Source organism: Hyla sarda, chromosome 1 (genome assembly GCF_029499605.1).
Source record: "Hyla sarda isolate aHylSar1 chromosome 1, aHylSar1.hap1, whole genome shotgun sequence".
Classification (NCBI taxonomy): Eukaryota; Metazoa; Chordata; class Amphibia; order Anura; family Hylidae; genus Hyla; species Hyla sarda.
The window spans coordinates 336,252,062-336,267,452 of NC_079189.1; the positions used below are offsets into that span (position 1 = coordinate 336,252,062).

Sequence of the window (15,391 nt, forward strand, 5' to 3'; positions counted from 1 at the left end):
CTGTTCCAGGTTCAGCAGGGCAATCTCGGCAGAAGAAGCTCGGGCAGGCTCCTCGAAGACACCACGGACCTCAGCGAAGAAGGACTGGACTGTGGCTGTGGCAGAATCATTGCGGTCCCCATCAAACTTGTCCGGCAGGGACAAGCAGGGGTTAAGAACGGCCGGTTGCTGCGGAGGAGTTGCAGGAGCCGGCGGAGGAGATGGTTGTTGCAGCTGTAGCTGTGACTGAAGTTGCTGTATCTGCGGCAGCAGCTGCTGTGACTGAAGTTGCTGTATCTGCGGCAGCAGCTGCTGTAACTGTGACTGAAGACGCTGTGTCTCGGAGATCAAGTATGCCAGCTGTTGAACTCGTTGGGCGATCTTTACGCCAAATTTGTCCGGCAGGGACAAGCAGGGGTTAGGAACGGCCGGTTGCTGCGGAGGAGTTGCAGGAGCCGGCGGAGGAGATGGTAGTTGCAGCTGTAGCTGTTGCTGTATCTGCGGCTGCAGCTGCTGTATCTGTGACTGAATACGCAGTGCCTCGGAGGTCAAGTATGCCAGCTGTTGATCTCGTTGGGCGATCTTTAGGGCTAGCTGGGCGACCAGTGTAGGATCTTCAGCGGGATCCATGGCCGGATCTACTGTCACGATGCCGGCTGGCAGGAGGTGGATCCTCTGTGCCAGAGAGGGGTTGGCGAGGACCGCGCTAGTGGACCGGTTCTAAGCCACTACAGGTTTTCACCAGAGCCCGCCGCAAAGCGGGATGGTCTTGCTGCGGCGGTAGTGACCAGGTCGTATTCACTAGCAACGGCTCACCTCTCTGACTGCTGAAGATGCAGAAGATAGGCGAGGTACAAGGGAGTAGGCAGAAGCAAGGTCGGACGTAGCAGAAGGTCGAGGCAGGCAGCAAGGATCGTAGTCAGGGGCAACGGCAGGAGGTCAGGAACACGGGCTAGGAACAGACAAGGGAACGCTTTCACTAGGCACAAGGGCAACAAGATCCGGCAAGGGAGTGCAGGGGAAGTGAGGTAATATAGGGAGTGCACAGGTGAACACACTAATTGGAACCACTGCGCCAATCAGTGGCGCAGTGGCCCTTTAAATCGCAGAGACCCGGCGCGCGCGCGCCCTAGGGAGCGGGGCCGCGCGCGCCGGGACAGGACCGACGGAGAGCGAGTCAGGTACGGGGACCGGGGTGCGCATCGCGAGCGGGCGCCACCCGCATCGCGAATCGCATCCCGGCTGGAGGCGGGACCGCAGCGCACCCGGTCAGTGGATCTGACCGGGGCGCTGCAGCAACGAGGATGAGGCGAGCGCTCCGGGGAGGAACGGGGACCCGGAGCGCTCGGCGTAACACTGGTTAACTACATGGCTAGCTGCGTACCTGGCTAATTACATACCTGGCTAACTACATAACTTGCTACCTACATAACTGGCTACCTACATTCCTGGCTAACAAAATTACTGGCTACCCACATACCTGGCAAACCACCTAACTGGCTACCTACATATAGTGGGGCAAAAAAGTATTTAGTTAGCCACCAAATGTGCAAGTTCTCCCACTTAAAAAGATGATAGAGGCCTGAAATTTTCATCATAGGTATACCTCAACTATGAGAGACATAATGAGAGAGAAAATGAATAAAATCACACATAAAATTGTCTGATTTTTAAAGAATTTATTTGCTAATTATGGTAGAAAATAAGTAGTTGGTCACCGACAAACAAGTAGGATTTCTGGCTCTCACAGACCTGTAACTTCTTCTTTAAGAGTCTCCTCTGTCCTCCACTCATTACGTGTATTAATGGCACCTGTTTGAACTTGTTATCAGTATAAAAGACACCTGTCCACAACCTCAAACAGTCATACTCCAAACTCCGCTATGGCAAAGACCAAAGAGCTGTTGAAGGAAACCAGAAACAAAGCTGTAGACCTGCACTAGGCTGGGATGACAGGATATGCAATAGGCAAGCAGCTTGGTGTGAAGAAATCATCTGTGGGAGCAATTATTAGAAAATATAAGACATACAAGATACTGATAATCTCCCTTGATCTGGGGCTCCACGCAAGATCTCACCCCGTGGTGTCAAAATGATCACAGGAGCGGTGTGCAAAAATTCCAGAACCACACGAGGGGACCTAGTGAATAACCTGCAGAGAGTTGGGACCAAAGTAACAAAGGCTACCATCAGTAACACACTACGCAACCAGGGACTCAAATCATGCAGTGCCAGATGTGTCCCCCTGCTTAAGCCAGTACATGTCCGGGCCCGTCTGAAGTTTGCTAGAGAGCATTTGGATGATCCAGGAGAGTATTGGGAGAATGTCATATGGTCAGATGAAACCAAAGTAGAACTTTTTTGTAAAAATTCAATTTGTCGTGTTTGGAGGAGAAAGAATGCTGAGTTGCATCCAAAGAACACCATACCAACTGTGAAGCATGGGGGCAGAAACATCATGCTTTGGGGCTGCTTTTCTGCTAAGGGGCCAGGACAACTGATCAGTGTAATAGAAAGAATGAATGGGGCCATGTATCATGACAATTTGATCCATCAGCAAGGGCATTGAAGATTATACGTGGCTGGGTCTTTCAGCATGACAATTATCCCAAACACACCGCCCGGGCAATGAAGGAGTGGCTTCATAAGAAGCATTCTAAGGTCCTGGAGTGGCCTAGCCAGTCTCCAGATCTCAACCCCATAGAAAACCTTTGAAGGTTTTGAGTTAAAAGTCTGTGTTGCCCAGTGACAGTCCCAAAACATCACTGCTCTAGAGGAGATCTGCATGGAAGAATGGGCCAAAATACCAGCAACAGTGTGTGAAAAACTTGTGAAGACTTACAGAAAACGTTTGACCCCTGTCATTGCCAACAAAGGGTATATAACAAAGTATAGAGATGAACTTTTGTTATTGAACAAATACTTATTTTTCCACCATAATTTTCAAATAAATTCTTTAAAAATCAGACAATGTGATTTTATGGATTTTTTTCTCATTATGTATCTCATAGTTGAGATATACCTATGATGAACATTACAGGCCTCACTCAACTTTATAAGTGGGAGAACTTGCACAATTGGTGGCTGACTAAATACTTTTCTGCCCCACTGTACGTGGCTAACTACTTAACTGGCAATCTACATACCTGGCAAACTAAACTGGCTATGTACACAACTGGCTACCTACATTACTGGCTACCTAAATACCTGGCTAAATCAATTATTTGCTACCTACATACCTGGGTGACTACATAACTGGCTACCTACATACATTGCTAACTCTATTATTAGCTACATAGATAACTGGTGACCTTTATACCTGGCTAACTAAATCACTGTCCACCTACATACCTGGCTACCTACATACCTGGCTACCTACATACCTGGCTAACTACCCAACTGGCTACCTACATACATTGGCTAACTACCTAACTGGCTACCTACATACCTGGCTAACTAATTAACTGGCTACCTGCATAGCTGACTACCTACCTAATTGGCTACTTACATACTTGGCAAATTACTTAACTGGCTACATACAGAATTGGCTACCGACATACCTGGCTAGCTACCTTACTGGCTACCTGCATACCTGGCCGCCCAACTACTTCACTACCAAACTACCTACCTCAGTGTTTTTGCAAACCAGGGAGCCTCCGGAATTTTGCAGTACCTCAACTTTCACCATGCTTGTCTGTCTGGGCATGCTAGGAGTTGTAGCTTTGCCACAGGTGCATGCACCCTGGTCGGGAAAAAGTGACCTAACTACATATTTGGCTACCTAGCTAAATACCTGGCTACTTATCTACCTATTGTAGTATTTCCCAACCAGGATACCTAGAAGTTCCAAAACTACTACAACTCCCAGCATGCCCAGACAGGCTGTACGGGCATGCTGGAAGTTATAATTTTGCAACAGCTGGAGGCACCCTGGTTGGGATACACTGACCTACCTACATACCTGGCTACCTAACTACCTACCTCAGTGTTTCCAAACCAAAGTGCAATTCTACAACTCCCAGCATGCATGAGACTGTCTGGGCATGCTGAGAGTTATAGTTTTGCAACAGCTGAAGGCACCCTGGTTGGGAAACACTAACCTACCTACATACCTGGCTACCTAACTACCTACCTCTGTGTTTCTTAACCAAAGTACAAAACTACAACTCCCCGCATGCCCAAGACTGTGTGGGCATGCTGGGAGATTAAGTTTTTCAACAGCTGGAGGCGTCCTGGTTGGGAAACAGTGACCTACCTAAATACCTTCCTACCTTGCTGCCCTTTAACTGAGCAGGATACCAAGGGGCCTATACAAAGGGAGATGTAGAGGAGGGGAGGGCACTGGAGTCTAACATGTTTGTCCTGCAGATACCGACAGAGAAAGAGATGAAGTTTTGGCTAGAAGAATTTATAAGGACGGTCTGATCCGGATGAAGGAGAAAACTAAAGAGGACATAGCTAATCAGAATATGTAATCAGTAGTCTCTAGATGTAACTTTAATCACTTGTATGGTGTACAGATCCTGTGTACAGCTGGTATCTTCCTCTATATGGTGAATGTATGTGGGAATATTGGTCTTTTGTATAGTCACTTCTATTTACTACCAATTTAGCCATATTAAATAAGTGGTTATGGTGGTGGTGGTGGTCATGATGTGGCGGTGTCCCTTACTGGTAATACAAACACAAAACTAGCAGTGTGCACCTGTGCACATATTTCATTTTGTTTGGAGAGGCTGACCATTTTGTTTTTATGTACTGGTAATATTACTATAATTGGTCTCAGTTTTTGTCAGATTTGGTCAGTAACAGTATGATGGTAATAAGTATGGGAATAATATTCCTCCTTATATACTGATATTATTATTAATATTGATTTCAGTTTACAGGATTTGGTCAGTAACAGTATGATGGTAATATGTATGGTGATAATATTCCACCTTGTTTACTGGTATTATTGTTAATATTGGTCTCAGTATACAGGATTTGGTCAGTAACAGTATGATGGTAATAGGAGTGTGATTGCTGAAATCACACTGTACAGTTTCCCCCTGGTATTAGAGTATATGGCAGGAGAAGGCTTGTGGGATTAGGCGTGAATAAGAATGTGGTTAGGGGCATGACTGTGGGTGTGGTTAGGGTGGGGCTTGTGGTATGGGCTCTAGCCCCCCATCTTTTGGAGACCTAGCAATGCCCCTGTTGCTCCCTTTTGTAGAACCTTTGTAGCAGGACATGCTAGGCAGTGCTGGAACAGTGATAGACTATTGAAGGTGTAGGCAGATTCCCTCTGAAGATGAAGAGCTGCAGGACAGGTGCTTTTGCTCTCCTTGCCAAGGCCAGACTCTATTACTAACATATGCTTTCAGGGTACGTTCACACATACAGGATCCTGCGCAGATTTGATGCGCAGGATTTGTAACTGCAGATTAGAAGCTGTGCTCATTCATTTAGTTTACATTGAAATCAGCAGCAGAAAATCCTGTTCATCAAATCCTGCGCATCAAATCTGTGTATGTGTGAACTTACCTTTAGGATCCTCCCCTTTTCAGTGGGACCAGGATGGAGACTGGACAGACCCTAGCACCAATTGGCTAAGGGGTGGATATGTGACAGATTGCCAATGATCTTACAGTGGAACAGACTTTAAGGTAGAGACAATTAACCCCTAGACTCTGATGAGAGTGGGATTTTTGAGAAGGACTGCTCCACATGAGTCTGGCCCAGTGTAACAGCACCAACCAAGCATGTGGGACATATGTGCTGCCAGATGGAACGCCATGAAGTCAGGAACGTCAATCCATCTAAAATTCTAAGTGGAGATAAGAGAACAGGAAAAGAGGGTATGGATTCATAAGGCATGCACTAAAGACAATTGAACATTTGTTAGAGAATCTTTAAATTTTAAAGATTTAAGACGTCTCTAGCCAATTTCAAACAGTCATCCTGGATAAAGGTGAGCAGTTTCAGAAAGTTACATTCCTAAAGCGACCCTGGTTCAGCAGGAAGGTAAACACCCCAGTATTTAGTCTGATGGGTGGTCTATTTAAAGATGACTTACTATATAAGAAACTTTTTATTTTATTTCATATTTGCATCTGGTTATCTTTTGTGCGCTCTATTTTATAGCTGAAATATCCTCCCAGATTTAGTTAATGGATTGTAATAATGGCTGAAATGTCCACCAATTGTTGACAATTAATATATTTCAATCAAATTCTTAACGTGAAAAAGACCACTGAGGGCATCTAGTGGAAACCTATTGTCATTACTACTGTAAACCATTCACTTACAATGAACCTGTTCAGCTTCTGTAGCTAAAAAGGCTGCATGTATGGAAATTAAAAAAAATATATATATCTGCAGAATTTTTATATACATCCGAATATACCAATTAAAAGGAAAAAGCAAATAGGAAGGAATGAAAATATTAATGAAATGTATGATATGTAAAATGAATTCAAGTTTTCTTGTATTAATTCTTTGTTAACAATAGTTGATATTTGTGAAGATTTGTAAATATTTATTGATCTATTTATGATGCCCCTGAATGATATCCTTTAAAGTATTGCAATTTCTCACTATTCCCTGCTCCAGCACTCTTTGGTACAGTCCACACTCCCTATGTCTTTGCGACTGTGGCACAGGCCAGGGGGGTGTAACCTACCCAGACTACAGTTTCAGGAAGATCATGCAGCTGCTGCATGTCTGTTATTGCTGAGCTTGGTGGTGTCTATGACCGCTGGCCTTGTCACATAGTATAAACCAGCACGGTGTCACTATTCACTATTATTCACAGTCAGTGTGCCGTCAATAACAGAAGTGTCTTATGGTTTTCTGTATTCTCAGGGAAATAAGAAGTTGATCATTAAAGGTGGTAAACAAGATGATGTGCGCACTGCGATCCTTGCTCTTAAAGGGGAAACTACCTGTTGCACCTGCACGGAGTGATGTCACGAGAAGTGTACAGGTGAGGTCCTATGCATACTCTCCATTGCATTGATATGACTTATCAAAACTAAGGCAACCCTAAAGTGGAGGAGTTGGTTGTAGCAGCCAATCAGGTTCCAGCTGTCGTTTTCCCTGGCCGATACATCTGAAACTTTTTTTTACTATTGGAAACTGCACTACATTTCTTTGTACTAGTTTTGAGCAATGTCCCCAGGACCGCTTTGGGAAGATATATCAAAGTCTGTGCAAAGAAAATCCTGACAAGGTCGCTTCTATCATTTTTTTTTAAAAGGCCTCTATAAAATAAAAGAAGGAATCAAATTGGTCGCTATGGGCAACCGGTTAGCTTTTCCCCTGCATAAGTCTTGATCAATCTCCCCATGTGTGTTTTACTTATATGTGGTCATTCAGCTCTTAGTAGAAATTCTCTGAATGACTTTGGGCCAGCATCATTAGTCATTTACATAAAGTGGGTAGTCTGGAGAATGGAACTTATCGGACACTTATCCCCTATTCACACCATTTGCATGTCTCCACCTCTCCCATAGAGATGAATGAAGGGGGCGTGTTTACACCAGCTGACGTGCTGCGTGCGAAACATCATTTCCTTGAGCAGAGCCGGGGACCCTGTACGGGAGATTGCAGGGGGTCCGAGCGGTTAGACCCCGCAATCAGACATTATTCCCCTATCCTGCAGATAGGGGATACGTTTCTTACCGCTGTACATCTTCTTTAAGGTTTTAATTCTTGAATATATGCTACACAAATGTCTAATGTAGTCTGGTTGGGTGCTGTAGACAACACTTAAAGGGGTACTCCACTGGAAAACATTTTTTTTTTTAAATAAACTGCTGCCAGAAAGTTAACCATATTTGAAAATGACTTCTATAAAAAAAATCTTAATCCTTCCAGTACTTATCAGCTGCTATATGCTCCACAGGAAGTTCTTTTCTTTTTGAATCTCCTTTCTGTCTGACCACAGTGCTCTCTGATGACGCCTCTGTCCATTTTAGGAACTGTCCGGAGCAGGAAAGGTTTCCTATGGGGATTTTCTCCTACTCTGGACAGTTCCTAAAATGGACAGAGGTGTCAGCAGAGAGCACTGTGGTCAAACAGAAAGGAAATTCAAAAAGATTAGAACTTCCTGTGGAGCATATAGCAGCTGATAAGTACTGGAAGGATTAAGATTTTTAAATTAAGTAATTTACAAATATGTTTAACTCTCTGGCACCAGTTGATTTAAAAAAAAATGTTTTCCAGTGGAGTACCCCTTTAAAGGAAACTTGCAAGTTGTTTTGTACTTTAAAACTGCAGGCAGCATGAAACAGGGCAAACTCTCTTTACTCTGTGATTACTTGTGAATTACTCTGAAATGCTGGTGTGTTTCAGAAAGATCATAGTTCTAAGGTCAGTTCACACGTGCGTATTTTCTGCTGCAGATTTGCATCAGCAGATTTTGCTGGCCATTGAAATCAATGGGCAGCAAATCCGCAGCAGATCTGAAGCAAAAATACACACGTGTGAAATGACCCTGGGTATGTTCACATGCTGCAGATCAGTTGCAGAAGCTTTACAGTGTTTCTGCACCAAAATAAATCTAATCTATTTGAAATCAGTTAGGCTGGGTTCACAACACGATTTAAACCTCCGATGCGCAGATACGATATTGGAAGTTCAAATCGGCAGACCACAATTTTCAGTCCGTGTCAAAAAATGGATGCCCTGAGAAAATGACCCGATCATACTCACTAGCTGACTACAATCGGGTCTGCAGCCCTATGGAAGTTAAAGGGTCCCGTATCTGTCCGGATAGGATTTCAGTCGAGCTTCCGAAATGGAATCCGTGCATCGGAGGTTTAAATTGTGATGTGAACCGAGCCCTACAGATCTGAATCAGATACACAGTGTGTGAACATACGCTAAACATGGACTGTCTTTACAATTTTTATGAAGCTGCAGCATTTTAGAGTGAAACTTATCACATTGTAGTGAGGGTGTCTGTGCCTATCGTGCAACCAGTGATTCAGAGAGCAGGAAACAACTGACAGGTTCCTTTGTTCTAACTCCTATCATTAAAGCGAACCTGTCAGCAGAAAAACGGGTGGGTGAAAATAAAAATAAAAAAAATCCCAACCCTAGATAGGGATAGTCATGATAATTCTGGGCATACTTTTTTATTTTAATAGTCATTTCCAGTGCTGTAGAAAAGTATTAGCTTTTTTGTTAATATGTTAATAAGACTGAAGTGCCCAGCGGTGTTCCTTAGTATTTGTGAGCCCATCCCCTCTTATTGCCTTTGTGCCCTCTGTTAATCAAAGGGAGGGTAGGTGTATGCAAGCAGGCACAAGGGTGGTAAAAAAAGAAGCCAAAATAGGAAGGCTAATCCTGGGCTCTTGATGCACTTGGGAATGCCTCCTGGACACTTCAGTCTTATTTACATAGAAACAAAAGACGTACATCTGGCTACTGGAAGAAAAAAAAGTATGCTTGGAATGATGATGTCTCCCATATGCTTACTTACACGTCTGTTTTCCTATTGATGGCTTTACTTTTAAGCCTATTGTATTCTTTCATACATAGTCAGCATTACATCAAAAGACAACAGCATATTTCTTGCAGAGGGTGGACATTATTAGTGTGTTTTCTTAGACACACGAAAATAATGCCATTGACTGTGCATGCTTTAGGAGGTACTATGGAAATACTATGGATTCCCTGCTCTTAAACTCAATGGGGAGATTTATCATAACCTGTCGAGAGGAAAAGTTGCTGCGTTGCCCATAGCAACCAATCAGATTGCTTCTTTCATTTTTCAGAGGCCTTTTCAAAAATGAAAGACGCAATCTGGTTGCTATGATCAACTCAGCAACTTTTCCTCTCGACAGGGTTTGATAAATCTCCCCCAATGTTGTTAGTCTCAACTTTGCCTTAGAGACTATAGAGTGTTCAGCCCAATGACTTACTCTTGGGCGTTCAGCCTTCTAACTGACAGGCAGTGGTTCAGCTAATGCCGATACATTACAAGGATGCTTACTTTCCTCTTATGCTTTGTGTTGTAGTAGTAGTAGTAACCCCTACCCCCCCCCCCCCCCCCCCACACACACACATGGCAGGCATCAAAATTGAATGGTGTGAATAGTGTTGTGACAAGATTGGAGCCATGCTAATATAGAAGTCAATAAGGATTAGTCTTGTTTTTTAACAGTAACTTTGCATTATGTTTCGGGTCTCATAATGTCCATTGCAGTGTATATGGTGCCATATAGCATAGTCTGCTCCTTGGGGTGAATCCTATTGATTATGTTTGTTACTGGATTCCCAACACTTATACAGTGTCCAGAATACAAGTGCTGTCTGGTTCTTGCTGCTTGTTCATGGGTAACAGTTATTTTGTAACGTATATGATCTGTGTCCTCTATTTATCTGCTGAGGGTTTCAGCTCTAGGTTACCTTCATAGATTTGGGCCTGTGACCTTAGTGTTCTTCACTTAAGGTCAGCAACAAAACAGTTAGTTGTCATTGGAATTGTGGTTGAAGCTTATCAGAGAGCATGACCTTTTCCTTCTGATCTATAGATACTGACTCTTCACAGTTTTGGTGTCATTGGGCTGTACACTTCTCTACTAACACTCTATGTACTTTGTGTCCCAAGGAAACGTATAGATCAACAGAATAAGGTTTGTAGACTGAAGATCTGTAAAATGCAATTCAGTAAAAGTAGGGGCACTTCATACAATTTTTTTAATTTATCCTATATGCCCGGGCTACTGCCATCAAAGGTGTATTCCGGCTGGATAGGGGATAAGCTTTATGATCGCAAGGGTCCCCCTGTCTTGGAGGCAGCGCCCGGCACAGATTGCCGGGGGCTTGCACGGAGATCGTGGGGGTCCCCAGCAGCGGGACCCCTGTGATCATACATCTTATCTCCTATGCTTTGGATAGGAGATAAGATGTATAAAGCCAGAATAGCCCTTGAACATAATAAATAGAGATGAGCGAACTTACAGTAAATTCGATTCGTCACGAACTTCTCGGCTCGGCAGTTGATGACTTATCCTGCATAAATTAGTTCAGCTTTCAGGTGCTCCGGTGGGCTGGAAAAGGTGGATACAGTCATAGGAAAGAGTCTCCTAAGAATGTATCCACCTTTTCCAGCCCACGGGAGTACCTGAAAGCTGAACTAGTTTATGCAGGATAAGTCATCAACTGCCGAGCCGAGAAGTTCGTGACGAATCGAATTTACTGTAAGTTCGCTCATCTCTAATAATAAACTTTAACTTACCTTCTGTCACTCCACCCAGTACCGCAGATATTGGTCTCCCATCCTCCGTTGCCAATCTTGTTCCTGGTTTTGGGGCTTGGCACGTCACACTGCGCTCATCTAATCGCCAGCCGCAGCAATGTCCCGCCTCGGCTGGTCATAGGCCCGGCTTTCTTCCAGTTGCCCGGGCCCGTTACATCACACTGCCACTCAGCCTTTGACTTGCCAAGGCGGGACATTGCGGCAGCCAGTGATTGGATGAGCGCAGTGCGACGTGTCAAGCCCCAAGACAAGGAACAAGACTGGGAACGGAGGACAGGAGACTGCACCGGGTGAGCAGCGCCAGGTAAGGTAAAGTGTATTATTTTAATGGTGGCAGCCTGGGCATATAGGATAAATAAAAATTGCAAGAGTATCCTTTTAAAGAGAATATCCAGCTTTTAAAAATGTATCCTCTATCCACAGAACTGCTCAGATCATTACAAAGGGACCAGACTCCAAAGAACCCATTGAGTTCTGTGGCTCCTACCTTGCATGACATATTCATCTTGGCAGTGACGGACTGCTGATTCAGTCACCAACCAAGGTGGGACACCAGTACGGCCAGTGATTGGCTGAGCAGCCGTTCACTGCCGAGACCAGTTTGTCTTTCAAGGTGTCAGGGCCCCGTGCTGGAGACACTTATCCTTTATCCTGTTGATGAGGGATATGTTTTTAAAACTTATATCACACACAATGGATCCACTGCAGATTTTACAAGGCAATTCATTTTGTATTTTTGACTCTTCTTCAAAATCTGCAACTGCAACTTCAATGTGCATCCGGTGTGTGTAAATATTTGTCATCACCGTCATGTGAACCACAGGCAGCATGAAACAGGGACAGACTTCCTTATTTCAATGGTGTATGATTTACCCTAAAACTCTTCAGCAATTTTAGGGTCTATTCTCATGTACAGTATTCTGTGCAGATTTGATGCGCAGGATTTGATCCTGTGTTCAGTCGTTCAGTTTACATTGAAATCTGCAGCAGAAAATCTGCGCAGGATACTGTATGTTTGAACACACTGTGATGAGGGTTTTGCAAGGGCAGATGTTGTTAACCCTTAGGGCAGATGGTATTAACCCTTTGTGTTCGTGATGCTAGGGCGAGTTATCCTCTACACCACCCGAGGTATGGCTGCTGGTTTCTGGGCCAGGCACGGGGCAAATAATCACTCCGATGCAAAGTTACGGAACAATGGCACTTTACTGAGACAGACAGATGTTAAAGTCTTTACAGCTCAGTTCAGGCCCAAGGAGATGCTCAGTGGACTTTGGGAAACTTGTTGGCTCTCTGGGATTTGTAGTGGACTCGGACTGAATGAGGCAACCCACGCTGACTTGAATAATTGACACTTGACTATCTTGACTAGACTTCTCCCCTGTAATTATATGCTTACCAGGCTTTGACTTTCACCTGCAGGGGTTACTGGTGGTGGATGCGTGGCTGCATGATTAGGCCTTGGTTTCCCTCAGGAACACCAGACACTCTCAGGTCTTCACTTCACCACAACTGCACTCAGAACAGAACTCAGAACTGAACTGACTTGGCTAGCTCCTCCCAGCTATATAAGGGAGCAATTTGGAGATGTCCCATTGGTCACCAACAAGTCACCTTGCACCTTCCCTGGTAACAGAGGTCTTGGTAACAATGTTTAAAGGCACATTAACTCATAAATGCAATACATTAACATATACATAACTGAGTGGGTGAATAGAGTTCAGAGGAGTGTGGGAGCCAGGGGACTGGGACTGAGTCCACCTGATAGGACCTACAGGGTAAAGAAGGGCCACTTCTGTACTGGGCCACCACAAACTCCCCCTCTAGAAGAAAGCCGACCTCGGCGTACAGTCCTTGAGGGTGGACGAAGGACAAGGCCACTGGCCCAAGACGAGGATAAACATTCCCTGGGGCATTTTGTAAATGTCCTTCACAGGGCTGGTAACTGGGAAAGAGTTCATGTGGAATTTGAGAAATGTCCATACATACTCAGATGCAAAACGGATATTGACACCAGGATGTAAACAACAATAGTTTGTTTGTGTAGGGTCATTGCCCTTGTAACTGCTTTAGAGTACATTCACACATACGCAGATTTGAATGCACAGGATTTGATGCACAGGATTTTCTGCTGCAGATTTCAATGTAAACTAAATGACTGAGCACAGCTTCTAATCTGCAGTTACAAATCCTGCGCACGAAATCTGCGCAGAATCCTGTATGTGTGTGAACGTACCCTTAGAGTGGATCGGGCTGCCTGAGGCTTTCAATCCTGATGCCTGTGCTAACGGGGCCCATTGGCATGTTTTGCTACTTCTCCCGTAACAATATTGACTTTATATACTTTACAATACATGACAACAGTATATACACAAAAGCTTTGCCACCTTATTTTGTGCTACTTACGCTCACCAGGTGCTCTCTCTGGCCACAAGAGAACCCTGTGCACAGTGGACAATAAGACAATAAGCATTAGACATGACACATCTTATAGACTAATATGGACTTGGTATAAGTATACTGGCTATAAGCTTATAGGCCTATCTCAATGCTGTACATGACTACTTTCTGTACATTAAATGCACTATATACACATTTGTGAAGACTAGACAATCCTGCCCTAATAGTACGTTTTACTATTGACTATTATATACAAGTGCTTTATACACCAACTTAGTGCATTTTATGGCAATGAGGTATATAAATATATAATTTTTTAATTTTTTTTTTTCTGTACAGGATACTTCCTGCTTTACTGCCATAGCTGAAAGAAAACATTGGACACTATAGACATTTGCATAAACATTTTGGCCCTCATTTACTATTGCAAACCCGACATGTTTTGTCGGGTTGTGCGCCAGTTTCGGGCGCATTGCGCCTGAAATTCTGTCTGCGTCACAATATGCGCCTTAAATTCTGTCTGCGCCTGAAATTAAAAAACCCAACTAACTCTCCATTTTGCTAAGAAAACCCGAAAAAGGGGCATGGCCGTCAGAGAAAGGGGGCGTGGTCACAGAAAAGGGGCGTGTTCCCGACATTTCCACTAAATCACAACATATTTACTAAAGTTTCCACATAAAATGTGGTGGATTTGAGCTGAGGAAAACCCTACAGGTCAGAGTATGTGTTAAAAAAAAAAAAAAAAAAAAAAAAAAAAGCAAAGTGTACAGAAAGTGGAAAATGTAGGGAGACAGTAAATATTGTGGAAAATAAATTGTAGGGAATTAAAACCCACAAAGAAACCTAAACAACACTCTTAATAAATAAGGGCCTTTATGTACACTTTATTACAATGTGACCCCAGTGAATCAACTTCACATCAATATTAGGTAGTGCATACATTTGTGCAAAAAGAACAGAGCAATGTATTACTCTCTTGTAGAAATGTTGGTACCGCTCTACAGTTCCAAGTACTTAGTTTGTAGTAAATGCTTACGTATTTTGGTTACGGTGTCGTTCTTGGCAAGTCCACCATCACTTAAACGTTATGTGGGAACCTGAAAAACAGTAGTGGTACTTCACAAAACAACTTTTAGTTTCACGACTTGACAGTTGGGAAAAACAATAAATGAACATATGACTTTATCCCGGAAACTTTCCATCCCAGCCTCGCCTATCATGGTGCTTCCTGGGCTGAGACATGTAGCAGGGACCACGGGACTGTGCCCCCTCCAGGGGACTGACTCTGGTGTTCCATGACACCTGGGACAACTTAGAATCAGTGATGGTGGGGCTCACTGTTACCACCATCTGAACCACAGCAGATTGCGCCACTGGGGGACAAAGTGTTTGTGCCTGTTGTTCTGGCCACACCTCCTACTCAGCAAGAGTAGGCCGAGGCTATTTAGTCGGTGCCCCTTGGGTAGGCCAAACCTCCTCAATTCTAGGAGTAGGCCTGGGCACATCTGTAGACTTCTTTCTTGTTCCTGGGTGGTACTTGGGTGCCATGATGGGCACCTCAGGCAGGAACTCCTCCTCCAGCACTTGACCTTTTGACTTGTGGAGGCAGTAGACCAAAGGGATCCGACTCCCAATCCTCCGAGGGAAAGCAGACAAAGGGGATCTGTGTGGGGTTCTTAGGCAGAGTCACAGCTGCCGCCCATTCTCCTCATGCACTGTGGACTGGTGTGTACTCTACTATTTCCCCGCTCTCCAGGGAGC

The 15,391-nt window shown here is 44.2% G+C and overlaps 1 protein-coding gene across 2 annotated transcripts in view; it reads left to right on the forward strand.

The window, feature by feature from the left end:
- The first annotated feature begins 6,644 nt into the window (after positions 1 to 6,644).
- Positions 6,645 to 15,391, forward strand: part of NIPSNAP3A (nipsnap homolog 3A) — a 31,913-nt gene continuing 23,166 nt past the window's right edge. For both annotated transcript variants that reach the window (XM_056520212.1, XM_056520217.1), the window contains exon 1: positions 6,645 to 6,946. In XM_056520212.1, coding sequence (XP_056376187.1) covers positions 6,863 to 6,946 — 84 coding nt within the window. In that variant the 5' untranslated portion in view covers positions 6,645 to 6,862. The remainder of the gene's footprint in view (positions 6,947 to 15,391) is intronic.